General features: G+C 58.0%; 1 protein-coding gene across 10 annotated transcripts; it reads left to right on the plus strand.

The window, feature by feature from the left end:
- The first annotated feature begins 2,169 nt into the window (after nucleotides 1–2,169).
- TNFAIP2 (TNF alpha induced protein 2) lies at nucleotides 2,170–16,285 on the plus strand. Of its 10 annotated transcripts, XM_045397055.3 has the most exons (14): nucleotides 2,170–2,196; nucleotides 2,288–3,254; nucleotides 4,830–4,895; nucleotides 5,089–5,471; nucleotides 5,796–6,441; nucleotides 8,643–8,757; nucleotides 8,904–9,026; nucleotides 9,217–9,317; nucleotides 9,966–10,064; nucleotides 10,553–10,676; nucleotides 11,592–11,714; nucleotides 12,232–12,387; nucleotides 12,552–12,673; nucleotides 14,090–16,285. In XM_045397055.3, exons 4-14 carry the CDS (start codon nucleotides 5,114–5,116, stop codon nucleotides 14,229–14,231), a joined length of 2,109 nt encoding a protein of 702 aa, XP_045252990.2. In that variant the 5' UTR covers nucleotides 2,170–2,196; nucleotides 2,288–3,254; nucleotides 4,830–4,895; nucleotides 5,089–5,113; the 3' UTR covers nucleotides 14,232–16,285. The 10 variants fall into 10 exon arrangements, 6 of the variants coding, with proteins under 6 accessions (XP_045252990.2, XP_045252989.2, XP_065374610.1 ...); XR_012416171.1 differs by having other exon boundaries at nucleotides 2,288–4,895; nucleotides 9,179–9,317; XR_012416172.1 differs by lacking the exon at nucleotides 2,288–3,254 and having other exon boundaries at nucleotides 9,179–9,317.
- The last annotated feature ends 11,256 nt before the right edge of the window (nucleotides 16,286–27,541 follow it).

Here is a 27,541-nt window from a genome sequence, read left to right on the forward strand (position 1 = left end):
GGAGGTCACTGCCAGTCTGTTCCTGTCTGCTGCCCTCCCCGCCAGGCAGAGGCCCCCGCTCGCTGCCCCTGGCCTGTGCCCTGGGGAGCTGGGGAATGGGACAGCCGCTGGCCACGGGTCATAAACATCCCCACCCAGTATGCGATGCTGGCTTCTTGCTGGGGTGGAGCCCTAGGCTGGCCTTTGGCTCCTCTGGAAGAGGCTGGCCTCTTGGGAACTGTTTTCTGCATCTGCGAGAAGAGGGTAAGGACTGCTCCTGCCCCATGGGCCCCATTGGCTGTCATCCCTTGGCCCTCCATGCTGCCCCATTTTCAGAAGACTTTCTTTGTCTTGAGAACTTCACGCATGTGACCATTGACCCTCATGCCTGAGCTTAGAGAAGGGGAGTGACTGGTGCAGACAAAAGTCCAAGGCAGCAGCCTCATTTCCCAATCCCTGGCCGGTGCTCTGGGTGGGCCACTGCCGTCAGCGGGTGACAAGGGTGGCAGCCCCTCCTCAGCCCTGCAAAGCCTGTGCAGACCAGGGGCTGTCTCCAAGGGGACAGTAGGGCCTAAGGCCTGACAACGCCCTCCTGGCAGATACAGACTTCCAAGCAATTTCCCGATCTGCTTGGGGCTGGGAGGGGAGGTGGGGTGGGGTGGGGTGGGGGAACAGAGTCTGGCAGGAGAGTCTTGCGGGGATTGCACAATGAGGCCACAGCAGCCAGCCATGAAGGCAGCCACGGGCCAGGGCCCCTCAGGCGGTTTCCCCATCGCCCCTGTGTGGATGAATTCCATCTGTGCAGTGCCGATGGAAGGACCCTCCCAGCCCCAGGACACTGTGGCTCTGTGGACTCATCTGAAAAATGTCATCCCTGGAGCCCTAGGAGAGAAGGGGTGGGGTTGGCAGCCGTAACGCCCCATCCTGGCGGCCTCCTGCATCCGCTCCCCCACAGGTTCCCCAGAGACAGGATGGATGGCAATCCAAGTGCAAACCTGGCGCTTGGCCACCACCCTTGAAGAGGAAGTTCTCAGTTCCCAGGGCACCCTGAACCCACACCGCCCCCACTCCGCTGGCCCCCGGGTCCTGGAAGACCTGTTGCTAGGCTGGAGAGGGAATAGCAGAGTGAGCAGGGGGCGGGGAAAGAGGCCAAACAAAAGAGGGGAGGAGCAGAGGCCCCAGTGAGGCAGGAGGGAAGCCCGTGCCCAGCGGGAAATTCCTAAATGACGGGGGCCTTTCCAGAGGGCAGAAATTCCTAGCGTGTGAAATAAGGAAGGAAGTTAATCTCCAGTGGGTTCCCTTCACAGCCCCCTTCCATCCTCCCCACATGCCCCACCTCCACATCTCCCAAGACAGACCCTGAGAGACAGTTTGGATGGGGAAACAGGCCTGGAAACGGAGGCCTGCGCGGAGTGGGCAAAGTCGGCTTGATGATTAAGACGAGGCCCTGGAGTCTGGGCTTTGGACCCCTCCCCTTCTGCCTGTTCCAGCAGCCTGTGGGTCCAGCCCTAGCCCTAGAGGAGAAAGGCTCCAGTGGGAGTCCCGTAGGCCTGGCTAGGAACCCCACTCCGCTACTTGAAGCGGTGCGACCCGGGTCAGCCACTTCACCTTTCCGCATTTACGCATTTCAAGCAAGGCTTGACGACGGGAGGGGCTCCAGGTCCTGTGCACAGCCGCGCGGCCAGCACTCTGGCCAGCCGTGTAGCCCCCTTCCCCTTAGGGGGCCTCCTCCGGGAAGCCCCCGTGCCCTGTCTCCTTGTGGCCGCGGTGATACCGGAACACTTTAGAGGGGCGGCTGGGGGAGTTGGAGTGGGAGTGGCGCTCCCGCAGCTGGAGCCAGTCTGTGACGCAGGAACGCGGCCAAGCGCGCCCCTTCCAGGCGGCCTATCAGGAGCCGTCGTCCGACAATGGCCCCGCGCCTGACAGCCCCGTCCTTCGGACTCCCGAACTCCACATACCATGCGACGTGCGGCCAGCCCCCCGCCCCTGCCCGGCTGCTGGGAGGAAGTGACCGCGCCCCGCATCCCCCGCTGGGCAGGCCGGGCGCGCCCGGCCCCCGGGACGCAGAGACACAGCCGGGCCGCACTGGGCCTTGGCCTCCGCCCGCGGGTTTTCCGCGGTTGCGGGGGGCGGGGCAGGCGGGGCGGGGCACAGTCTGCGACTATTTCAGGCCTTGCGGAACTGGGGCCAGGACAGCGGCGGCCCGGCCAGGACACGGTAAGTGACCTCCGCCTCCACGCGTCCATTCCCCGCCGCTCCGCGCGGCTCCTCGCCCGCCCTGACCCCATGCCCCGCCGGATTCCCCTAGGGAACAGCCTGTCGCGGCGGCGGGGACAGGACCGGACTGGACGCTCCCACGGACCCTGGCCTGGGGCAGCCCCGCTGCCAGGGAAACTGAGGCCCTGGCGCCCAACGTCCGCGCGTCCGGGCGCACAGGCGCCAGGGCTGGCGCTCGCGGCGGAGGGCCGGGTCCTGCCAGAGGCAGGGAGGGCGGGGCTGGGGCAGTCACAGGGATCTCCCCTCCATTAGCAGCAGGAAGGCCCCAGGTCCGGCGTTACTCTCCGACCGGGCGACACAGGCCAAGTCACCTCCTCGCCTGTGCCCGGGTGTCCTCATCGGGGGATGGGTCCGTCTTCCACATCCTGCCCAGGACTGAAGGAGCCGGGCCCAGCGAGCTCCCGGGAGGCGCGTGGACATCAGGCGTGTGGCGGGGAAGGCGAGCCAGACCAGTGGGCCTGAGCAGAGGCAGGGCAGCGGGAGGCTGGGAGGCGCTGTTGAGCCACGGGCTGTGACCACACTACGAGCCTCGGAGCAGGGCCCTTCCTGCCTCAGTGGGCCCAACCAGCGGCAAGGCTTAAAGGAATGCCCCTCCTCCCCTTCCCTCCTGGCTGCACCCACTCGCTGCCGCCTGCAGGACAGACTCAGGACACAGGAGACTCACCCCCACTGAGGCCCAGATAGGCGCCCAGCCCTTGGCCGGGCGGTTTGGCCACATCCCCTCAGCAGCACTGTGAGGTGGGGGTCCTCATCCCCATTTCAAAGACGGGGAAACTGAGGCTTGTGAAGGAAGGAGGTGTGCAGTGCACGCACTAGTGAGAGGTGTGCTGAGCCTGCACCGAAACCGTTTCTTTCCAAGGCACCAGCTGCCTCGGAGAGCGGAGACCTGGGATGAGGCCCAGAGGGCTGCAGCAGGACCTTCAGGTGCTCTGGGTTTTGTGTCACAGAGGGGAGAAGGTGGCGATGCTATGAGTGTCCTGCGGGAGCTGCGCCTGGAGGTGGGACAGAGTCTAGTACATGTGGAGTGGGACAGAGCCTAGTACATGTACGGTGGGACAGGGAAGGCTGAGGTGAGGCTGGCAGGGAGCATTGCTGGTAAGGGCCACCCTCCCCCACTCCAGGCGAATGGCAGAGGTGGGGCCTGGGCACCCAGGGTGGGGCTGAGCGGCCCTGCCAGACAGACCAGCTCCTGCAGGTGCTTGGCATGCACCTGAGAGGGGCTGGGAAGCGAGGTTGGGGCACTGGGTGGGGAGCAGAGGTGCCCCATGGCCTTGCCCCTGAGGCTCCCTGGAGCATGCCCCTCTTGGTCCTGGAGTGGAATGCGCAACCCAAATGGCATCAGGGAGGCCAGTGCCATCCAGGAGTGTGGGACTTTGCCCAGGGCATTGGGTGAGCATGGCAGGAGCTGGGGGTGGGAGGAGCCCGGGCTTCCTGTCCCTCAGGCGGCTCTGGCCAAGCCCCTCCAGGATGGGGACAGGGTAGTGGGGCTGGTGGAGGCAGCAGGGCCATGGGAAGAGTCTGATGGACCCAATCTGAGCCCCCATGGCTGCTGTGGTTGGGGCAAACACCTCCTACTCAGCCTCAGTTTCTCCTTCTGGATGGTGGGTCATCCTGCCTGCCTTGCCGGGCTGTTTCAGGGGTCACTTGAAGTTACCGTGATACATGAGACAAGGCTGCATGCATTTCATTTTGGGGTGGGTCAGACAGGTGGCGTCATGGTTACAGGTCACCCCAGTTCTCGGGGAGGCCCAGCCCCTGCCTGCTTCCCCCTTTCCGGTCAGTCATGGTCTTTTCCAGTGGACTTGGTCTTGCTTTGACAATGGTCAGGTGCTGGGAGGGGACTTGGGGGAGGCTCAGGTCTTGCCTCTCTGGATGTAGCTTGCAGGACAGCTGGGGATGTGGAGGCAGGGGGAGAGCTGGGCTCTGGGACCAGATGACCTGAGTTCCAAACCCAAGCTGTTCGCCATAGGGACAGTTTAAGCCAAAATAACACCCTTCCAGATGAGAGAAAGGAAGAGATGGGATGGGCACCCAGGAAGGCTGCAGAGACTGGAAGCTTTTGTGATGATGCTATCATCCCATATGGGAGCGGGCAGAGGGGGTGGGAGCCAGGAAGCCTGGGTTCTGGACCCTAGTTGCTGTGTGACTTCAGGCAGCCCTGTGACTTGCTGAGCCCCTTGCCCCCAGTGATGTGTGAAAGGCTCTCTGAGGTCCCACCCACTGTGGCTTCTGTAGACCCTAGTCAGGCTCTGCCCGCTTCGTGGCCCAGCTGGAGCAGCTGTGTTTCTGTGACCCCACCGCTGGATCAGAACTGGGCAAGATGGCAGAGGGGCTGGGTCTGGGCAGGGGGAGGCAGGTCTCAGGCCAACTTCTGGTGTTCTAGACCCCGGCATGTCCCTGACCTTTCTGGACCTCTGTTCCGCTCTGTCCAAAGGGACAGAGCACATTCCCCGCCTCTTCCCTAGGGTCCCGTGGGATCCAGGGAGGTGTTCACTCCCTGCTTCCTGCCTAGAGAGTGGGCTGTCAGGGAAGGATTTGCCCAAATAAAGTGAAGGCCCCCCTCTGTGTGGCAGGCTTGGCGTCCCCGGCCTCTTCCCTGCTTCTGGGACTGTGAAGTATTGGAAGGGAAGCTGTGTGAGGTGAGATGCTCATGGCCAAGGAGGGAGTATGGTTGTTGGTGCTCATCTGGGCCAGGAGATGAGCAGAGCCCTGGTGGTCTAATGGGTGAAACAGACTGAGTGCACTCAATGCAGCCAGCACAGCTGTGTGCTCCGGCCTGGGAGCCAGGGCCGGTCCATGGTGACCACTGATGCCTTCACCCCCACCCCACAGGAGCCTGCAGGCCTGAGCCAGGGTGATGCTGAAGATGATGACCTTCTTCCAAGGCCTCTCGGGACATCAGCCTGTGCAGGGCACCCTCGACTTCCCCAGAAGCCCCCAAAAGTTGCCGTCCACATCAGAGGCAGAGTCAGACACCTCCATGTCAGTGGCCTCCTCTGAGGACCTGGTGCCGCCCCTGGAGGCTGGGACAGCCCTATACAGGGAGGAGGAAAAGACAGTGAAGAAGAAGAAGGAGAAGCAGAAGAAGTCCAAAGGCCTGGCCAATGTGTTCTGCGTCTTCACCAAAGGGAAGAAGAAGAAGGGTCAGCTCAGCTCAGCGGAGCCCGAGGGCACAGCCAGGTCCAGGCAGGGGCTGGATGGCCCGCCCCCAACAGGTGCGCTGGGACCCTGGGCTAGAGCTAGTCTGGGGCCTGGACGGGGTTGGCGCTCATCCGCGTGAGTGAGCCACTTGCACAGTGGGCCGGCAAATGGGGTTGGAAGGCGCATCTGTTTCTCTGCTTTCACCTGTGCCCCAATCTGCGGGGCTGGGAGGGGGGAGACCAGGCTTTCAGCCCAGTCCGGGACACCGACATCACCCTTTAGGGTGTTGGCCGCCGGCCCTGTGCGCGTCTAGGGGACGACGGCCCTGCCGGGCGCTGGCCGCCCCCCCCGGTGACCGGCGGGCTGGGGCCGGGGCTGACGCGACTTTCCCGGCGCAGTGGAGGAGCTGAAGGCGGCGCTGGAGCGCGGGCAGCTGGAGGCGGCTCTGCCGCTGCTGGCGCTGGAGCGGGAGCTGGCGGCGGCGGCGGCGGCGGGCGGTGCGAGCGAGGAGGAGCTGGTGCGGCGCCAGAGCAAGGTGGAGGCGCTGTACGATCTGCTGCGCGACCAGGTGCTAGGCGTGCTGCGGCGGCCGCTGGAGGTGGCGCCAGAGCGGCTGCGCCAGGCGCTGGCCGTGGTGTCGGAGCAGGAGAGCGAGGACCGCCAGGCGGCGGCGGCGGCGGCGGCGGCAGCGGCGGCAGGGCCGGGGACCTCGGGACTGGCGGTCACGCGCCCGCGGCGCTGGCTGCAGCTGTGGCGTCGAGGTGTGGCAGAGGCGGCCGAGGAGCGCATGGGCCAGCGGCCGACCGCGGGCCCCGAGGTCCCCGAGAACGTCTTTTTGCACTTGGGCCGCACCATGAAAGAGGACCTGGAGGCCGTGGTGGAGCGACTGAAGCCGCTGTTCCCGGCCGAGTTCGGCGTCGTGGCGGCCTACGCCGAGAGCTACCACCAGCACTTCGCGGCCCACCTGGCCGCCGTGGCGCAGTTCGAGCTGTGCGAGCGCGACACCTACATGTTGCTGGTCTGGGTGCAGAACCTCTACCCCAAGTGAGCGGGCTCGGGGCTGGGCCCGGACCAGCAGGGAGGGTGTCCTCTGTAGGAGGGATGTCGAGGTGCCGCTGGCAGCTCTTAGTGAGGCTGGTGCTGACAGAGTTTTGAGTCGGAGAATGCAGGGGTGGGATTTGGACTCCCTGGGGCAGAGCCTGGACAGGCAGAGACTGGGCCTGGACACAGGGATAAGGCTGGGGCTGGGTCAGCTTTGGCAAAATCCTTAATTTCCTGGGCCTCAGTCACATTCTGCTGTTGGGGAAACTGAGGCACAGAAAATGGTAGGGATTTCATTCATTCACGAGCGCCCAGTCTGAGGAGGGGGCAAAGCAATCAATAACCATCCAGAGCCGGAAGGGCTGTGGCAGCAGAGGCCAGGCCCCGTGCAGAGCATGGGCCCAAAGCAGGCCTGGAGAAGTCAGGGAAGCCAGCCTGGAGGAGGTGAAAGCCAGCGGTCCTCTGAGCCGGGGAATCAGGTCAGGAGGCAGGAGGAGGGGTGATAGGGCACACGGGGAAGAAGGTAAGAGGAGGGTCGGTGCTCCTGAGCATGTCCTCTTCCAGGGCACTCTGGAGCTGAGCAGAGCTTGTCAGAATGTTTGGATTTATTGGGCAGGCTATGCGGGCACCCCCAGGCAGCAGAGTTCAAGGGCCATGTGTCTTGTTAGACCCCCATTGTGTAGGGTTACCCTCTGAGCCCACGGCAGAGCTGGAGCCCCTCAGGTGGGAGGCTGGCTGTGCAGCTGGTACCCCTGCTGAGCACAGCCTCAGGCATCCCCTGACTCCATGGATCCCTGGGCATGCCCATCATTCACATGGTCTGCATAGGGAGACATGGTCTGCATAGGGAGAGGCTTACTGCAATGTGGAAAGGCCCAGGGCAGGGGAGTCCAGGGGCTGTTATTGTGGGGCTTGGCCACTGCTGGCCCCAGATGCTAGTGTGAAACTTTAGGAAGGAAGCTCAGAGGTGTAGACAGTGTGGGCAGCATCTGCCATCTCGGGGGCCTTTGGGGGTCCTATGGGCTCAGTCACTGTTGAAGCGTCAGCCTCGGCACAAGGATAGAGAAAGGGTCCAGTGGGGAGGGTGGGAGAGGGGTCAGCAGGGCATAGGGGAACTGGCACAGGGCAGGGGCCGTGGGAGAGATAGCCCAGCCCAGAGCCAGTTCCCGCTTGCTCGTCCTGGCTCACCAGGAAATGCCAGGCACCTGCACCCATGCCTGCCAGTCTTCCTGTCCCAGTGACCTCGGGGTCTGCTGGCCTGGGGTTAGCAACAGGCAACTAAAGCCAAGCTGGGCATGGAGCCCTGGTGAGAGGGTATCCAGGGGGGCATCGTTGAAGCCTGTGTGCCAGAAATGTGGGGAATGGAGGGACACAGCTGCATCTGGATTGGGTGAGGGGCAGAGAGGTCATTTGTAAGCCTCTAGGCAGACAAAGGCCCCTTAGGAAGTGCCGGGGCTGGGCAGTGCCCTGGGAGCTCTTAGGAAGTGCTGGGGCTGGGCAGTCCCCTGGGAGCTCTTAGGAAGTGCCAGGGCTGGGCAGTCCCCTGGGAGCTCTGGGGAGCTGCAGAGGCGCCAGGAGAATGAGCCGAGATGCATCTGGGGAGCAGTTTGGGGCAGCCCTTCCTGCCCATTCTGGCCTACTCCTGGGATTGGGAGGTGGCCGGGGCTGTCGAGATGCCCAAGACCTGCAGGGCTGGAGCGCAGTGGGCTGGGAGTTGGCTGGATTCCAGGGCTGCTGTGACTAGGAGCAGGGTTTTATCTGGGTGACAGGTAGCCTTGGAGCAGGAAGATCAGATCTTAAAGGAGGCTCTGTCTGCTGGGTGGAGCAGGAATTGTTGGAGGTGAGGGAAGGAGCAGAGAGGCTGGGAGGAGGCTGTTGCAGTGAGCCAGCGGGAAGCTGGTGGGAGTCAGCCAGGGCGCCAGAGTGGCGTGAGGCTGACGATTTTGGGGGCTCTTTTGGAGCAGGACCTAATGGGGATGGGTGAGAGGGTCAGAGGAGGCACGATGACTTCAGGGTTTCTGTTCCAAACCAAACTAAGTAGATGGAGGACCCATCATCTGAAATGGGAACAGGGGTGGGCGTGCGGGAGGGTGTGCTGGGCAGTCTGGGCCTGCCAGAGACCGAGGCTGAGGGCCTGGGCTCTAGCTTGAGGGGTGGTGCTGATTGGGTATACCTGTCCTCATGTCAGCCTCCCCTGCCTGCAGTGACATCATCAATAGCCCCAAGCTGGCGGGTGAGCTGCAGGGTGTGGGGCTCGGGAGCCTCCTGCCCCCCAGACAGATCCGGCTGCTGGAGGCCACATTCCTGTCCAACGAGGCGGTGAGTCTCCACCTGGGCCAGGGAGAGGCAGGGAGGTGGCACAGGAGAGGCTCAGAGACAGGCAGGACGTGGGCAGGGAGCTTGACGGGTCTTCCAGGTGAGCGAGGTGATGGATAGTGCCCCAGTGACCTGCCCTCCTCCCCCAGGCCAATGTGAGGGAGCTGATGGACCGAGCTCTGGACCTAGAGGCACAGCACTGGGCTGAGGATGTGCCTCCCCAGAGGCTGGACGGCCACTGCCACAGCGAGCTGGCCATCGACATCATCCAGGTACTGCGATCTGCCCCAGGGCACATGTACCGCCCGTGCACGTGCACGGGAAGCGCCATGCACATTCCGTCCTGTGTGCATACCCATGCCCACCTCGGGGCACCCCCTCTGTTCCAGCCTGTTTCCTCCCTATCCCCTGCCCCCTTGTCCAGGCAAGCCCCTGCTCAGCTCACCCAACACCACCCCGCAGATCATCTCCCAGGCCCAGGCCAAGGCCGAGAGCATCACGCTGGACTTGGGCTCACAGATAAAGCAGGTGCTGCTGGTGGAGCTGCCTGCATTCCTGAGGAGGTGGGTGTGTGCCCAGGATGGGGTCCCTGTAGCCACCTCTCTCAGAGCCATGGCCCCTCCCTAGTGCCTCAGGTGGGGAGCTGAGCTGGCTCCCCGCCCTCCACCCCGATCCCTGTCATTCTGAGCCAGGAGTTGTTTCCCACTCAGCCAGGGCACTGAGATCCTCAGGTGGTCTGACCTCCACCAGGATTCAGTGTGGGAACCTCCTGCGCCCACCCCATCAGCAAAGCTCTCAGCAGAGCAGCCTCTAGCTTCCAAGAAGATGCCTCGAGAGGGACTGAGACCCCGCCACCCCTTCACACAACAGTCCCAGTCTCCACCGCTCGAATTTTACCTGCTCTCTCCCTCTCAACCTCTGAGTGCTTCTCCAGCCAACCACACCCTCACTCGTACCTGGTCTGCCAGTTCTAGAGAGGGCCTGGGAGAAGGGCTGGGGGCAGCAGAGATGGGCTGGTACCCTCTTCAGGAGCCCTGGCCTTAGCTTGTGAAGCCAGTTCCATGATGCCCAGGGACTAGTGGCCCCTCCCTGGGCTATGGGCAGCCAGACAGAAAAGTGAACCCCAGGAGCTGGCCTGGAGGGCAGGGAGGCTGCTGCTGCTGTCCCAGCGTTTGGGCTGGTCCTGAATGTGCCCCTTCTGGTTTCACCAGCTACCAGCGCGCCTTTAGTGAATTTCTGGAGAGAGGCAAGCAGCTGAGGAATTACAGGGCCAATGTCATTGCCAATATCAACAACTGCCTGTCCTTCCGGTGAGAGTGTTGGGAGGGGCTTGCAGGAGTGGGAGTCACTCGGCAGGCAGGAGAGGGGAGCTGGGAGGTGGAGGGAGGAGGAGCTGCTGAGGTCAAGAAGTGGAATTCAAACCAGCAACATGTGTGAGGACGCCAGGGCCTGCAGCACCAGCAGCAAACATTTCCCAGGTGCTGGCTGGGGCAAGCACACGGGCAGATGTTTCAGCCATTATTTTATCCTTAAAGCAACCCTGTGAAGTAGGTGTAGTGATCTGTCTATTGGGCAGATGGGCAAATCACTGGAGGAGACTAACTTGCCCTCGGTTACAAGGGGATGTGGTGGAGGAGTGTCCTGAGGGTGTGGAGAACATGGATGGGAGGACTTGATCCCACAGAGAATGGGGAGCCATTGAGGGTTCTAGAGTGAAGAGAGGGGGCTGCCTGGCTCCCTGGGTACGGAGCTATAGGCTGAGCAGGGCTGGGGTGACCTCTCTGCCTCCACCTTCCAGGATGTCCATGGAGCAGAAGTGGCAGGTACCCCAAGACACCCTGAGCCTCCTGCTGGGCCCCCTGGGTGAGCTCAAGAGCCACGGCTTTGACACCCTGCTCCAGAACCTGCGTGAGGACCTGAAGGTAGTGGGAACCTCTTGCCCTCAGGAACCCAGTGTTGGGGGGCCCAGGGAGGGACTGGGAAGTGCCCCTGGGGAGGAGTGGCAGAGGCAAAGATGTGGATATGACGCGCTCCAGGCCTGTGAACGGCACTGCGAGCCAGCTCTGGTGCAGCGGTAATGCCCGGTTGGGGACCCTGGCAGGCTCTGAACTCAGCCCATCATGCCCTGGGGCTTGGCCTGAGAGGGGCCACCTGGGGCTGGGAGGGCCTGGAAAAGTTTCACTGCCCTTCCCCAATTCAGACCCAGCCCAGTCCCAAGCCTGCAGACATTTTTCCTCCAATCCCCGCAGCCCCTCCTGTCTACCCCTTCCCCGCTCCTGACTCCCAGCGACTGAGGCTCAGGGTCATCGGCAGCCAGGGTCACATCTGTTGTGGGCCAAGAAATCCACAGAAAATGCTGTGAAAACAAGCATATTCTTTAGCAGGGTGTAAAGTGGGGGTCTCTTGAAAGGAAGGGGAGAGGTTCTCTGCCTGGTGTTAGGGGCTAGTGGCCATGAGTGGCCTGAGTGTGGTGGAAGCCCGAGCAGTGACCCCAGATCCCTTGGCACTGATCTCCCAGGCCCAGCCAAGCACAAGGTCTTGTTTATGAAGGAATTTATTTATTTAAGAGGCAGTGGACTTGGCCTCCGGGCCGGCAGATAGGCTCTCCTGACTCCTGAGCCGCAGCTGGGTGACCTTGGAGAAGGGTGCACAGAGCCGGCTCCCACTTCCTGTCTGTGAGCAGGGATGTGAGGTTGGCCCGGGTTCCCTGGGAGTCCTTGAGCACCCCCCCTGCTCCGCCAGGCACAGGTGTTGGTGTGTGTCTGTGTCTGCGTGTCTGCGGCTGGCAGCCCTTCCTCTCCAGGGCGTGACCAGACATCCTGCCCCTCCTGTCTCAGCCGCTGTTCAAGAGGTTCACGCACACCCGCTGGGCGGCCCCCATGGAGACACTGGAAAAAATCATCACCACCGTGGACGTCAGGCTGCCTGAGTTCTCAGAACTGCAGGACTGTTTCCGGGAGGTGAGGCGGCTCTGGGCTGGTGGCTGGGCCTCAGGGAATGGGGGCAGGCCAAACACGCACACTAGCATGTCTGTGTACACTCACTCACATGTGCTCACACACGTGAACACGTGTGTTTGAACACGCACATGTGAATGCACAAGCATATGAACACACACGTGAATGCACGAGCATGTGAACACACACGCACATGTGAACACACACGCACGTGAACACGCACATGCGAACACACACATGTGAACACAAGAGCATGTGAACACATATTGAACACACGGGCACATGTGAACACTCACATTTGAATGCACGAGCATGCGAACACACATGTGAACACACACATGTGAACACACACATGTGAACACACACATGTGAACACACACATGTGGATGCATGAGCACGTGTGCAGTCTTTTGCTCTGGCATCTGCCTCTCCCTGGAGTCCTGGCTACAAGGCTTCAAGGGAGGTGGTGAGCTCCCCATCAGCAGACAGCTCACACGCCTCTGGCTGCTTGCCCTCCCAGGAGCTCATGGAGGCCGTGCACCTGCACCTGGTGAAGGAGTACATCATCCAGCTCAGCAAGCGGCGCCTCGTCCTCAAGACCGCTGAGCAGCAGCAGCAGCTGGCTGGGCACATCCTGGCCAATGCTGACACCATCCAGCACTTCTGCACCCAGCACGTAAGCCCCTGCCCACCTCTCCCAAGCTCCTCTGAAATGGCTGCCTCTTCTCCCCTAGCCCTTTCAGGGTCGGAGATAGGCCATTGGTGCCTCTCCAAGCCCAAGGAGTTGCTGACCCGAGCCTCTGGAGCCCTGGGTCCCTCCAACCACACCTACTCCTGCAGGGCTCCCCGGCGACCTGGCTGCAGCCTGCTCTCCCCACGCTGGCAGAGATCATTCGCCTGCAGGACCCCAGTGCCATCAAGATTGAGGTGGCCACTTACGCCACCTGCTACCCTGACTTCAGGTGAGAGCATGGGGCACCTCAGGACCCCTGTCACATCACTGCGGCCAGGGCCTCACAGGGCTGGCTTTGGAAACCCAGATCCTGGCAGCTGCCCACGTGCCAGTCACTGTGTGAACCTCACCAGGGCCTCACTCTTGTGGCCTTCACCACAGCACTACGAGGCCAATCCTTTTTCTGTTGCCATTTCACAGAGGAGGCCCGGAGAGCTCCCAGGATGCCTCCAAGGTGACATGGCTAGTTAGTGTCTGGCCATGCAGCCATGGCCCACACTATTAGCTTTGCCTGACGCTGCCTCTCAGAGGAGACTGAGACCAGAGAGGCCAGGTTCACCCAGTCTGGGTGGCCTCTGGGGCCTGGGCCCATGCGCTGGGACCAGGGCTCATATTGGGGAGTGGAGGCTTAGCCCCTGGCTGCCTGAGGCTCTGGTGGGCCAGGGACATTGTTTCTTTCTGGCTGGGTCCTCTGACATGTTAGGTAAGTTTGAGTGGCTTTTGACGGGGTTGACCCCAGCTTAGCCACGTCCAGCCCCTGTCTGATCCATTCCACCCATCCATTCATTCACCCACCATACAAGCACCCATTTAACTCACCCACCCGTTCCTTCACCCATCTGGGTATCTGTCTATCTTCTCACCCATCCATCACCTGTCTACCCATCCACCCACCCACCCACCCACCCATGTATCCATCCATCTATTCATCCACCTACCCATATAAGCACCCATCCACCCATCTACTCATCCATCCATCCCTCCACGCATTTAGCTATCCATCCACTCAACCACCCACCCACCCACCCATCCACCCATGCATCTACTCCATGTGCCCATCCCTCCACCCATCTAGCTCTCATCCATCTGCTCATCCACCCACCATCCATCTACCTATGCCACCAACAATTATAGAGAAGTCAGCTAGGTGTCAGCCTCTGTTCTAGTTACCAGGATGCAATGAAGTAACAAGAGAAGCCAGGTCTCAATCCTTCCTTAAGTAGCTCACATTCTGTCGAAGGCCAGCAATAATAATGACATAATCAGGCAAAGAAAAGACAATTACAAGTTGTAAATAGGGTTTAACCAAGGTTCTGAATAATAGGAGGTGCTGACTTTAGAGAGACGAAACCCTCTTGGGGGTGGACATCTTAGCGGAGACCTAAGGGGTGGGAAGAGGTGGTCGTCTCAGGGCCTGGGAAGAGCATTGCAGGGGGAGCAGCCCGTGCAGAGGCCTGACACAGGCTGGGGCATGGCTGCTCTTGGAACCATCAGGTGGAGTGCATGGGCGAGGCAGAGTGAAGTGCGGCCCCCTCGTGGGCTAGGCGTTGGCTGCGGGGCCCTGTGGCACTGGCCAGGAGTGCAGGGAGCTGGTGAACAGGGCTGTGGGTGACAGGCTGGGCTGACGGGATGCTCTCTTTGCCAGCAAAGGCCACCTGAGCGCCATCCTGGCCATCAAGGGGAACCTATCCAACAGTGAGGCCAAGAGCATCCGGAGCATCTTGGATGTCAGCACAGGGGCGCAGGAGCCCTCCAGGTCCCTATTTTCCCTTATAAAGGTTGGTTAGCTTTTTCTGTGGCCTGACCTGCTTGTGAGTGCCCAGCACACCCCACTGGGAGCTGTTAAGAGCAGCACTGGCTCTCGGCTCCTCCCGGGTCTCCTGTGCTCTGATGCTGCTTCTGCCTAGCCCTGGCGGAGGTGCAGACCCTGTCAGCTGGAACTGGACAGACCTTGGTTTGTTTACATGTCCGATGGGGGCAGGAGCTCCCATTACGGGCAGCCAACCAGGTAACACCAAGGACTCTTTGTAAACAATAGCTGATCGTGTACACGCAAGCAAAGAACCAGGAGGGAGAGTGTGCCAGGCTCAGGAATCCCCGGCCACCTCTGTCCAGGGCCCCTCCACCATCAGCCTCATGACTGTCCTCCTGGCGGGTGGGGACGAGGGCCCTCTCCGGCTCCCTGGAGACAGGGGCCGAGCCTCACCCGTCTGCCCTCTGCAGCCCAGGCCGCCGTGAGCTGGGTTCAGCAAGGCTGGAATGGAAGACAGAACTGGAAGAGAACAAAGGAAAAGATGAACTCTTATCTGGCAGGGGCCTGTGGGGTCCTGTGTTGTGGCCACTGCCAGCATTAGATGTCATGTCCAGATGGCCCCATGGCCCCTACTGGCTGACCCTGCAATGGGGCCCTGAGCCCTCCCTCTTCATCCCCCAAGGCCTCAACCAGAGGGTGGTCCCCCAAGACCTTGGTGTCCACTACAGAAGGGCCCAGGACCTCCTGGGTCATCTCAGGCTCCCGCTTCCCAGAGGCAAGGACAGGCCCTGGGGGTGTCTCTGTCGGCCCTGCTACCCAGAAGTCTGGCTGAGGTCTGGGCAGGGGCAGGGCAAGCTTGACCTCTCACCTCTGACCCTTTGGCCTCTGTATTTATTTCCTATTGCCGTGACAGGTTTCCACAAACTTTGTGGATCAAAACTTGGTCTTCCAGTTCTGCGGGTCAGAAGGCTGACCCGGGTCTAAAATCTGGGTGTCGGCAGGCCTGCGCTCCTGGAGGCTCTAGGGGAGAATTGATTTCTGGCCTTTTCATTTTTCGAGGCTATCCATACTTCTTGACTTCAGGCTCCTTCATCTTCAGAGCCAGCTGTGGGTAGTTGAATCTTTTTCCCATCACCTCATTGAGGCCTCCCCTCTCCTGCCTCCCTCTACCACTTTTTTTTTTTTTTTTGAGACAGGGTCTTGCTGTGTTGCCCAGGCTGGAGTGCAGTGGCCTGGTCATGGCATCAAGGCTCACTGTAGCCTGGACCTCTGAGTTCAAGTGATCCTCTTGTCTCAATCCCCTGAGACAATCCCCCACGCCCAGCTACATACTTTCTGTGGATACAGGATCTTATTCCGTTGCCTAGGATTGTCTGGAACTCCTGGGCTCAAGCCATCCTGTAGCCTTAACCTCCTAAAGTGCTGGGATCATAGGCAGGAGCCACTGCACCCGGCCTGCTCTGCCGCTTTTAAGGACGCTTGTAATCGCGTTGCGCCTACCCAGAGAACCCAGGTCATCTTTCTATTTTAAGGTTAGCTGATTAGCCACCTTAGTTCCATCTGCAACTCTAATTCCCACTGGCTGCGTAACCTAACATGGTCACGGGCTCTGGGGACTGTCACATGGACATCTTTGGGAGGCTGTTCCTCTGCCCACCGGAGCCTCCGTTCATCCCCTGCCCTGCAGAGCACCTGGCTGTACCCCAGGAAAATGTGAGCTCGTTTTCCTGCTCGGCCTGTGCTACCCCTAAGGCCCTGCTCCTCCCTGGGCCTGAAAGTTCCTTCTCAGCCCGACAGGGGGCCCTTCAGACTCAGGCTTGACTCAGCCCTGCTGATGCCTCTGCAGGGCTGAGGCTGGGTTTCCGGCGGGCTCTCTTGGCTCCGTCCCCTTTCCCCAGGTACTGGCTTACAAAGCTGTGGCCAGAAACTGGCCCGTATAGATGATGCCCAAGGTCTTTGTACATTTGTAGGAGTTCGTGTGTTTGATATTGTTAATATAATAATTATTTTTTATAGTACTGCTTTTGTATGTATGTTAAACAGGGTCCAGGTTTTTATAGCTTGATATAAAACAGAATTCAGAAGTGACTGTGGAGTGGTTTATTTTGGGAGCTGAACAATGATGGGCGGCCTTAGCAGCTTCGCGAGCCTCTTGGGGTCTGGGCAAACCCTGTCTACCTAGGCTGTGTGTCAATCCCCAGCCTGTCCCGGCCCCCAGAGCAGCTCCTGTGGTCCAGGCTGTGTGTCATTCCCCAGCCTGTCCCGGCCCCCAGAGCAGCTCCTGTGGTCCAGGCTGTGTGTCATTCCCCAGCCTGTCCCGGCCCCCAGAGCAGCTCCTGTGATCCAGGCTGTGTGTCAATCCTCAGCCTGTCCTGGCCCCCAGAGCAGCTCCTGTGGTCCAGGCAGGAGAGGGCCCGCCAGCCCTCACTGTGAGCAGGAGCTTTGGAAGTGTCTGCCTGTAGGGCATGGCCAGTCACTTCGCCCTTCCGTGCCTCAGTTTCCTCATCTGTAAAAAGGGGACCATGACCCTTTGGAGTTTCCTTCACCGTCCTTTACTGAGGAAGAGGGTGGGGTGGACACGGGGCAGCCATTTCAACCCCATGCAAGGGACACAGTGGGACCTGACTCTCATGATTCTGGCATTGACCTGGAAGCTACGGCTGTGGACACAGGAGTTCTGGTTTGTGTTCAGAGACGGCCGCAGCTGCCAGGGAAGGGTGGGCCTCTCTGCTGCCACCCTGGCCCGGAATCTGGGAAGGAGCAGAGTCCCTGGAAGGAAAGAAGGGCACCTTGATAAAGGTTGCACAGAGGCTGGGGAGGGCCCCGAGGGAAGCCCTGTGGGCCTGAAGAAGGGTGTGGGCTTCGGAAGGGCCTGGGACAGCAGGGAGCTAGGGTGGGAAGGGGAGGCCCTTTCCCGTGAGTTCCATTCTTGGGGCCAAAGCGGATGGCATGAGGCCACGGTACAGTGAGAGAAAAGGAGGGAGAGGAGGGTCAGGGCCAGTGCGGTTTGGCGCGGAGACCCTCTACCCAGCTCCTGGACCAGCCGGTCCCTGTGGCTGCGAGGTCCTGGCCTTGCTGAGCCACGTGGGGAGCGTGGGCCTTGGGCGGGCGAGTTCCTGCTCCTCTCCTTGGAGCACAGGGTCGGAGGAAGTGGGGGCAGTGCGACCCTCCCCTGCATGGGCCCCCGACCCTGGGCGAGCGTGGGGAGAGACGGGGCCTGAGCCCCAGGGGAAGCTGTCAGCGGGCCCTGGCACACATTCTCCCACGGGGGCGGGCTTAGGTCCCAAAGCGACCCTCAGCCTCGCGGCGGCCAGGGCGGGCCGAGTCGTCGGAGCGCGGCGAGACCTGGGGCCAGGTGGGCGCCCCGGGCTGCGCCCACCCCTGGCAGAGGAGCGGGTTCAGGGCGTGAGGCCCCGGGCGAGGAGGAAGAGGGTGCGGGCGGCGCCCTGGAGGTTCCTGCTGTTCCTGCTTTTCGGGGCGGGGGCCCGCCGGGTCACTGTCCCGCCAGCGCTTGGATCTGCACCAGTAACTTCTCCAGGAAAATCCTCCGGAGAGGAGGATCTGTCCGGCGGCGAGGAGCGAGTCCCCCAACGCGGGGACAGGGCGGCCGGAGCGGGGCCTGGGCCAGCGCCTGCTGCCTTTGTGCAAGGACGGACCCCGGGCCGCCCAGGTTCCTGTGAGCAGGGGTTGAGCCGGGAGGACGCAGCCCCAGCGGATCACCGGGCGCCCCTGGCCTCCAGCGGTGGGAAGCAGCCGGCCAGAGCCGGCTCCGGGACTGACGCTCCCTGCAGGAGCCAGGAGCAAGCAAACAAGCAGCTTGGGTGCAGGCGCGGGGGACGGGCCCGGGGTGCCTGCGGGTGAAGGGGCGGCTCGAAGGGTCAGTAGCTGGAGGCCCGGTCTTGAGGAGGCGCCTGGAGCAGACCCGGGCTGGGCGCTGCAGGGGAGGGAGGAGCTTGCGGAGGCCGGCGGGCGGGAACGGGGAGGAATTCCAGGTTTTAGGCAAAGAAAGACGGCAGGGCTGGGGAAAAGGGATCGTGGACGGGAGACCCCGCAGGAGGAAGGAGGGGGCTGGTAAGCGGGCTCCTTCCAGCTATGGAGGGGGGTTGGAAGGGGCTGGAGACGTGATTTTCAACTCATGGGATTTACGGCTTGGAAAGACCCCTCTGCCCTTCAGGGGCGCTGGGCTCCCTAGGGGAGAGATGAGGGCGGCAGCAAGGGCCCCACTGTACAGTGAGACGGGGCGAGCTCTCGGTGGCTGAAGGAAAGAGCAGCCCGAGGGAGCCAGGCTGCGGTGGGGCTGCTTCCAGGAACAGGGAGGGCCTGGGAGGGGAGAAAGGGCTGAGGAGGCGCTTGGTCAAGTTAAGGGGGAGAGGTCTGTCCGCACTCGCAGCTGTGCGAGGTGTCACCAAGCTGTTGTTCCCAAAGTATTCTTTTTTATTTTTATTTGTTCCTTCTTTTCACAGGTGTTGACCCGAAGTATTTTCTGTCACGCCTGGCCACTCTGCCCTGGACCCTCAATCCCGCCGAATAGGACACATCTCCAGAACCCCAGCAGGAGCAAGCTGCAGGGCTGGCCTTCAAATCCTGCTTCAACAGGAGCCCCTGGAGGCCTGCTTCAGTGCAACCGGCCTAACCATGGCCTAACCACCAGGGCTCATCAAAGAGGCGGCCTGGATGCGTGGGACCTAAGCAAGATCAGTAAAGGGTTATCCCAATTTCAGACTCGCTCCCAGAAAGTCACTCTTGGGAGCTCTCTGTGGAATTGGGCCCCCTTCTTCTGGTAGTCTGTTTTCAAAACTGACAGGGGTATGAAAGAAAAACTTATCCCGGAAAGAAAATTGGGTTGAACATTTATCATCTCATTTAAGTCTTGCAATGATGGCTATATGTATTTTTGCTACATAAGTCTTCTATTAATTTTTTTTTTAAAGTTTCAGATGTCTGCAGAATGGGCATGTGGTTCGTTAGAGTGGCCAATACCCCAGTGAGTGACAACACTTTGTGTGTGAGGCCGTTGGCCGCCAGGCCATCTCACTCACTGCTTTGGGGACATCATTTTGCACAGCCCCTGCAGAGGGTGATTTGGGCTCCTGGGTCAGGCTGACAAATGCAGGAACCTGTGAGGCAGCCATTCCCCTTCCAGGAATGTACCGTATCCATGTTCTACCAGCTACGCAAAGCGACTTGAGTGCCAGACTAGTCACTTCAGTTACTGTAGCAAAATACTGGAAACTCCCTAAATGCCCATGGGCAGACACCAGGGAAATCACTGCAGCACGCCCAGACAATGGAGTACTATGTGGCAGTGAAAAAGAATAAGGACGTTCTCTCTGTTCTGATGTTGACATTCAGGACACATAATGTTAAGCAGAAAAAAGCACACTGCAGAGCAGAGTTTGTGGTGTGTGTGTGTGCGTGTGTGTGCGTGCGTGTGTGTGTGTGCGTGTGTGTGTGTGCGTGCGTGTGTGTGCGTGCGTGTGTGTGCGTGCGTGTGTGTGCGTGCGTGTGTGTGTGTATGTGTGTGTGCGTGCGTGCCTGCGGGGAGACAGGGTTGGATGGGGACAGAGGTTAGGAAGGAGCTGTTTGGCCGTATATCTGGTAACTTTTCATTATGAGCCATGTGAATGTGTTATCCTATTAGCATTTTATAACTGAACATGTAACTGAGAAAATGAAAGTGGTGTTGCTGGAGATCGGAGGAGAGGGGAGGAAGATACTTTAGTGTCCGGAGGTAGGCTCGACCAGCCACGGCCAGCGCCTCCTTGAAGTGGGTTCATCAGCAACTTGTGACTTGGCGTGAAGCCAAGTTCAGCGCCAAGGTGCAGGCTGTAGTAACAGGCCTGGATTTAACCAAGACTCTGGTTTTGTCAGGTGATCACTCAGGAGGATGATAGCTGAGCTGTGGGAGGGGCTTGCCAGGGAGAAGTCATACTGATGGGCTGTGGGGTCTCACTTCAGGGAGGGTGGGGGGCATGCACGAGGGGCTGAGGGACTGCAAGGCAGCACAGGGTCAGAGGATGGGAGTTCTGGGGGCAGCCAGGGACTGCTAGGTACAGCCACTGGAATCAGTGAATGCAGGGACGGGGACTCTGGTCACAGAGGAGGACCCTTGTAATTGAGGTTGTGGAGGCGCTGCAGTTACCGGTGAGGACACAATTGGAGTGTGACCCTGAGACTGTGTGGTTGATATCATCGGGAGCTGGGGGCTCAAGGAACTGGGAGGGGGCCTGTGGATGCTCATGGAGTGGCGGAGGGGGCAGTGGGCAGGGACTGATGTCCACTGAGAGTGGACAGGAGAGGCCCAGAGGTAAGCAGATGACCACAATGATGAGAAAAGCGGAGATGGCTGAGACATGGCCTGCCCTGCAGTGTGCATAGCCACTGCTCTTAAGGCCTCAGCCTCACCTGCTAGCGTCTGCCCCAGGCCTTAGGGAAGTGGACGGTCCCCAGATTTAGTGGCTGGATCAGGCTTGTGAGCTGCTGTGCCAGAGCCTCAGCTGGGAAGGTTGAGGCAGTGGTGACTCCAGGAGGAAAGGAGCCGGGGTGCCCTGATTCCTTGAGCCTTCCAGGTGGGTGATACAGCCACTGCCAGCAACGCTATTCAAAGGGGAAGGACGGGAGGCCATGCTAAAGTTCAGCCGCCTCATGTGGCCAGGCCTCTCTCTTCTCCAGGAGAGGCAACTGTGCCTCCAGACAAGCCCAGGTGGGTGGTACAGACAGACACACCCAGGTGGGTGGTAGAGACGGATGAGCCCAGGTGGGTGGTACAGATGGATGCACCCAGGTGGGTGGTACAGACATTGAACCTGCTTAAAGGACTGCCGTGAATCAGGAGGTCGCTCCTCTACAGACAGTCATTGTTGCTGCAGACTCACCCGGAGGGCCTGGGACAATGCGATGTCGGGAGGATGCAGGGACATTGTCAGCCAAGACCTCCATCCAGGACTCCATTCCCGCTGGGTGGGGGGCGCATTGGAGGATTGCTCCGGCTGCTCTGGAAGGCGGAACCCACAGCTTCTCTATCAGCTGCCCCTGGGCACACGGGTCTGGCAAGATCCCAGGGAAGGATCCTGGATGGTGGGAACTTTCAGGTTCAAGGGGGACCCCTGGAATAGTGGGTGTCCCATCTCCTAGGGCGCTAGCGTGGGTTGGGTCACATGGTGGTGGGAGAGGGCCGGCCGAGGGCACAAGTGCTTTTCGGGCTTCTATTCATGTCACATTTGCTGATGTCCCATTGGTCAAAGCCAGTCATTCTACCAAGGTTCAAGGTTGGAGAAACTGGCTTCCTTGTGACGGGAGAAGCTGGAGTATAGTGTGACCCCCCACCCCTGCCCACTCACCACAGCTGCCCTCTGATGGCAATTATTTACATCCCCCCATGAAAAATATATTCACTTCCCTCCCAAACCCCCCAAAGTCTCCTCCCATTACGGACGATAGTTGCCGTTCACCATACTGTGACCTTCCATGGGACTGGATGTGAATGGAAAGGACACACTCAACACAGGGGACATGATGGGAACAGGACAGCCACTGCCAGCAATGCCATTCAAAGGGGAAGGATGAGAGGCCGTGTCAAAGTCCAGCCATCGCAGGTGGCCAGGCCCCTCCCTGCTCCAGGAGAGAGGCAACTGTGCCTCCGGATGAGCCCAACTCTGCCCCCGGGGGTGCCCTCTAATCATCCGTCACTCTTGACAGCTCTTGGCTCCTCCACCTCTCCCCTGTGCTCCTGGCTCTGCCCTCTGAGAGGCCCTTTCTTTGCCATAACAAACAGTCCGTGTTTGGAGCCCAGCAAGCTTCTCGGTCTTTGTGTCAGTCAGGGCCTAGTCAAGAGGTGGGAACCACACAGCAACTTGAACAGGGAATGTTTACTATAAGGAGTTACTGACTGTAACAGGGGATTGGGGTTAACAAGGGACTGGCTACTGAGGAATAAAAAGAGCTCAAAATAAAGGAATGGGAGATCCCCTAGGTCGAGGCAGAGCTCCATGGAAGGAGCAGATCTGGAAGGGTGCCCATCCCCGAAGGGTGCCCATCCCCAGGATGGGGATGCAGGTCTTGGTGGAGAGGATGCAGCCTTGGCGACTTCAGCAGGTGCTCTGGAAAAACCTGCGGGAAAGAACCGGCTGAACCTGCTGGAAAGTCGCCTCCTGAGATGCCAGGTAAGCCATACACAGCCAGGTGCTGTGCCTCAAAACTTGCCGCAAAGCTACTTATGCAGAGCGCAGGAAGCCGTCCTGGGAGGCTGTGCAGGTGAGCAGCCAATGAACAAGTGAAAAGAAACCCCCCTCCCTCCTTGATTGTCTCTCCAGCTCCCTCTACTCGCAGTGCACAGCACCGTGCCAGCAGAGGCCGGACGATTCCAGAATCCTCGAGCAGGGTAGTGAAAGATGGGCTTGGGTCAGAGGCAGTAGATTGATAGCAGGCAGTTGCTTTCCACATGCACCCTTTTACACACATTTAACCTTTTCTAAAAATCCCAGTAAATGCAATACATGTGTCCTTCCCGCAAGTGAAGACGCATTCAGGCTGTCTCCAAAATGAGAAGACAGTGAGGACAAGGTGCCAATGGTTACTGTAGCCACTGCTGGCTCTGTTAATTACACCACAAATTCAACCACAGTCCACTGAATATCTTGTTACCTGAAAACAGAATGGTGACACTAACCTCCAAAAAAGTGTGTATCCAATGCAGATGCCGGCTAGAGAAAACAGGAACATGGCTGGCATGTGCAAACAAACACGTACAGAAAACAAGCAAAGAAAACTAAGCAAAGATACTACAGTCCTTGCTTCTGTGACAGTCGGGAGACTTGATGCCCACGGTTCCTTCTCCCATCACTCATCCTGGATTTTCCCCACCCTCAGCTGGGACCTCAGCTAGTTGATTTTTACTTGATGAAACAACCAAAACTTTCATTTCAGAAGGTTCTGAGTCCTCAATTTTCCTGCCTTTCCATGGCTGGGGTAGTTTTTCATGAACCTTTTCTATTGGCCATGGGAGTAGTCAGAAGTGCCGCAGAGAATGAATGCCCTGATTTCCAGACATAGGAGCAGCTGCCTGGTCTCCCAGGAGAACCAGAATCTATCACTGCAGTCAAGACAGCAATCATGTTTTAGGTCTTTGGGTGACATGACAGAATGAGCCCCAGATGGCCAGGTGGCAGCATCACCTTTCAATTTAAGGAAACCACTGCTGCGTCCCCTGGTTGAAGGATGTTCCTCTCTGGGACTAAGACCTTCACATTGGCAGAGCTCAAAGTTGCTGCGACAGGAAGCCAAAATCCCGCCAGTTGGTTGTTACTAGGTGTAATAGTGAGTGGATCCCCCTCACATCTGCTGGTTGCATGGAGTTCTAATCAGGGAAAAGGAGTCACGCTGGGGGGAACAGGAAAAGCAAAACAAACAAAAAACAGGTAAGCTGTAAGTCTGCCTTTCTACATGGCCCAGGACACACAGAGCCCTCCTATGCAAATAACTCACAATCTTCCTGTGCCCAGCTTATCACCAGACCCTCGGCTGATAGACAACTGTAAGTTAACTAACTGCAACCTTGGCATTGTCCGTACTGCTCGGGGCCCTCTCCAGCACAAGCACTGTTCTATAAAATCCCCCACGAGTCTTTGTCTCCTTGCAGTCAGCTCCCCTCTGGCTGATCTGCCCATTGCTTTCTTGCAATGTATTTTCCTACGTTCTCTAATAAGCCTGCCCGTCTTTACCTACAACTCTCTTGATAAATTCCTTTATTGCATGCGCCACTGGTCCTAGTTAGTCACTACCTGTGACAGCTTGGTTCCTGGAGCTATGCATTTTGGCCATAAGGGAAATAGAACCATGTGGTGGTCCCTGATTCATAGCGTATATGGAATCCTGTAAAATAGAGTCCATCCTTCCTAGGTACTGCCACTCAGTCTTTTGCTGAGGCTAGCTCCTTCTGGGTGACAGAGTAATTGGTAAGACCAGTGGATTCCACGGCTACAAGCCACTGTGGCATTTCCTTGGCAGTGAAATGGGTTCCCTGGTCAGAAGCAGCCCTACGTGGAAGCCATGATGGTAGAAGGCATCACGTGAGGCTACGAGCAGCAGTGCTGCAGAAACACCCTGGGCGAGGGAGGCAAAGTGTGTCCCTTCCAGGAAGGTTAGTCCGTGTCCCCTCCATGATGGAAGAGACCAGGATCCACCTGCTACCAGATGCTGGCTGCTTTCTGTCGGGGAAGGTGCCACTGGGCACTCAGTGCCGCTCTCTGGGGCTGTGAGAGGGTTGCCAGCAGTGAGATTAGTCAGACCAGCCTGAAGAGACGAGCCTGTGTTGCTGGGCCCATGCATAGCCTCCATCTTGGTCACCATAAATACATTGTTTCTGGGTTCATGGAAAAAGCACTGGTGTGGCTAGGGAATTGTGTCCCCCCAAATTCATCTTAGAGTCCTAACTCCCAGTACCGGGGAAGGTGGCCCTATTTGGAGCTAGGGTGTTCACAGAGGTAATCAGGTTACAATGAGGTCATTGGGTGGCTCTAATCCAATAGGACTGGTGTCCTAAAAAGGGGAAATTTGGAGACCGACACAGGGAGAACGCCGTGTGAGGATGGAGACAGACATCAGGGTGCTGCTCCTGTCAGAGGCGTTCCAACCAGAGTGACTCCATCTTGAATAGGGGCTGGGAAAAATGAGGCTGGGGCCTGCTGGGCTGCATTCCCAGGAAGTTAGGGATTGTTAGTCACAACAGTTTACAGTTGAGGGAGCAGATTAATAATGTTTACTAACAGACCCGGAGTGTCCTGATGTCCCAGTATCTTGAGAACGCAAGCATTCTTAGTTTAAGAAGTTTTGTTTTAAAGATAATAATATCGGGCTGGGCATGGTGGCTCACGCCTGTAATCCCAGCACTTTGGGAGGCCGAGGCGGGCGGATCACGAGGTCATGAGATCAAGACCATCCTGGCTAACACGGTGAAACCCCATCTCCACTAAAACTACAAAAAATTAGTCAGGCGCGGCGGCGGGCGCCTGTAGTCCCAGCTGCTGGGGAGGCTGAGACAGGAGAATAGCATGAACCTGGGAGGCAGAGCTTGCCGTGAGCCGAGATCATGCCACTGCACTCCAGCCTGGGTGACAGAGCAAGACTGCAACTCAAAAAAAAAAAAGATAATAATATCGATTATTGTGAAATATGGTAATTAGAAAGACTAACCGTTTATCACAAACCCTTGTAGTAAAGCACTTCTCATGTGATTTTCCTGTCTTAAACAAGCATCGTGCTTAGGCTGGGCATGGTCCTCCTTTTACTTTAAGGAATGCCCTACTCTGTCTACGGAGTAGTCGTTCTTTTTTTTCTCTTAAAAAATATGTATATATATTTTGGGGGCTCTATTTTATAGGATACTATATATACACACACACACATATATATGTGTGTGTGTGTATATATATATGTCTTTTGTCTTATAAGTACCGTGCGTTAACTGCGCCACCGGAGCCACTATATATGTCTTTTGTATATATGTTTGTGTTACAGGCCAAAAGAATGAAGGTCGTGATCAACTCGGTATACCACTGGAGGCTATATGAGTAAACAGCAAACTGTTTCTCATAAATGCAGAATGTTGGCAAACTGACAAACTGTGTCTGCCACCCAGAAGGGATGCTGAGGGCAGTCACGCCACAAACATAGTATTTCTTGTGATTAGGTACACCTGAAGCCTGTTAGTAATAATATGAACCTGTTATCAATTGAGCAGCCAACCAATCGTTACCTCCTCCTCCCTGCTCTTGCTACCCAATAAATATGAAGGGCTGCGGAAGCTCAGGGGCTGCCTTTGCTCACTAGAAGCTCTCTTATTCCTCCCCTGGACAGTTCCTTTAAAATAGTTTCTTTTGTCTTTTCATTTCTACGTTTGTCCCTTCCTTCAGTCTTGTAATGATGGTCTCAAGTAGTAACAGTAGTAACTGTTGTAGGGATGGTTTCAAGTAGTAACCATGGCAGTCAGCCACATATTTGTATATATATATTTACAGGATACAACTTATATATATACATATATATATTTTTAAGACACAGTCTCACTCTGTTGCTCAGGCTTGAGTGCAGTGGCGTGATCTTGGCTCACTGCAAACTTTGCCTCCCAGGTACAAGCAATTCTTGCCTCTGCCTCACGAGTAGCTGGGACTACAGGCACACACCACCACACCCTGCTAATTTTTGTACTTTTAGTAGAGATGGGATTTCACCACGTTGGCCAGGCTGGTCTTGAACTCCTGACCTCGGGTGATCTGTCTGCCTTGGCTTCCCAAAGTGCTGGGATTACAGGCGTGAGCCACCGGGCCTGGTCAAAAAACAAAAACAAAAACAAAACAAAACGTAGATAGATAGATAGATAGATAGATAGATAGATAGATAGATTAAAAAAACAGGCATGAGCCACTGGGCCTGGCCAAAAATATATATATATTTTATAGTGACAGGGTCTTACTATGTTGTCCAGGGTAGTCTCAAACTCCTGGGCTCAAGCAATCCTCCTGCCTTAGCCTCCCAACATGCTGGAATTACAGGCATGAGCCACCATGCCCACCCAGGAGTAGCTATTCTTTCATTCCTTTACTCTCTTAATAAATCTGCAGCCAGGTGTGGTGGCTCACACCTGTAATCCCAGCACTTTGGAAGGTCGAGGTGGGTAGATCGCGTGAGTCCAGGAGTTTGAGACCAGCCTGGGCAACATGGTGAAACTTGTCTCTGTGAAAAATTAAAAAAAAATTAGCCAAGCGTGGTGGTGTGCACCTGTAGTCTCAGAGGAGGTGGGAGGATCACCTGAGCCTGGGAGGTGGAGGTTGCAGTGAGCTGAGATCACGCCACTGCACTCCAGTCTGGGTGACAGAGTGACAGAGTGAGACCCTATCTCAAAAGATAAAATAAATAAAATAATTTATTTTTTAAAAAAACTTGCTTTCACTTTGCACCTTGTAACTGACATATGTTTTATTAAAGCTTCTAGAGGACATGCTGTTTCTTATCAGATCCAATTAGTTTTACATCACCAATGCAGGGGGCCAGTATAGTGGTGTGTGGAATGTTAAATAATAAAGATCAGTTTGGCCGGGCGTGGTGGCTCACGACTGTAATCCCAGCATTTTGGGAGGCCAAGGCGGGCGGATCACCTGAGGTCAGGAGTTTGAGAACAGCCTGGCCAACATGGTGAAACCCCGTCTCTACTAAAAATACAAAAATTAGCCAGGTGTGGTGGCCAAGCCTGTAATCCCAGCTACTCGGAAGGCTGAGACAGGAGGATCACTTGAACCCAGGAGGTGGAGGCCGTAGTGAGCCAAGATCCCGCCACTGCACTCCCGCTTG

This window comes from Macaca fascicularis, chromosome 7, assembly GCF_037993035.2.
Source record: "Macaca fascicularis isolate 582-1 chromosome 7, T2T-MFA8v1.1".
Lineage (NCBI taxonomy): Eukaryota > Metazoa > Chordata > Mammalia > Primates > Cercopithecidae > Macaca > Macaca fascicularis.

Excerpts from the sequence above, each read along its gene's own strand:
- TNFAIP2 (XM_045397055.3), top strand. The coding sequence starts at position 5,114 with ATGCTGAAGATGATGACCTTCTTCCAAGGCCTCTCGGGACATCAGCCT. Across the intron at positions 8,758-8,903 it reads CATTCCTGTCCAACGAGGCG|GCCAATGTGAGGGAGCTGAT; the intron begins GTGAGTCTCCAC and ends CTCCTCCCCCAG. Across the intron at positions 9,318-9,965 it reads CTGCCTGCATTCCTGAGGAG|CTACCAGCGCGCCTTTAGTG; the intron begins GTGGGTGTGTGC and ends TGGTTTCACCAG.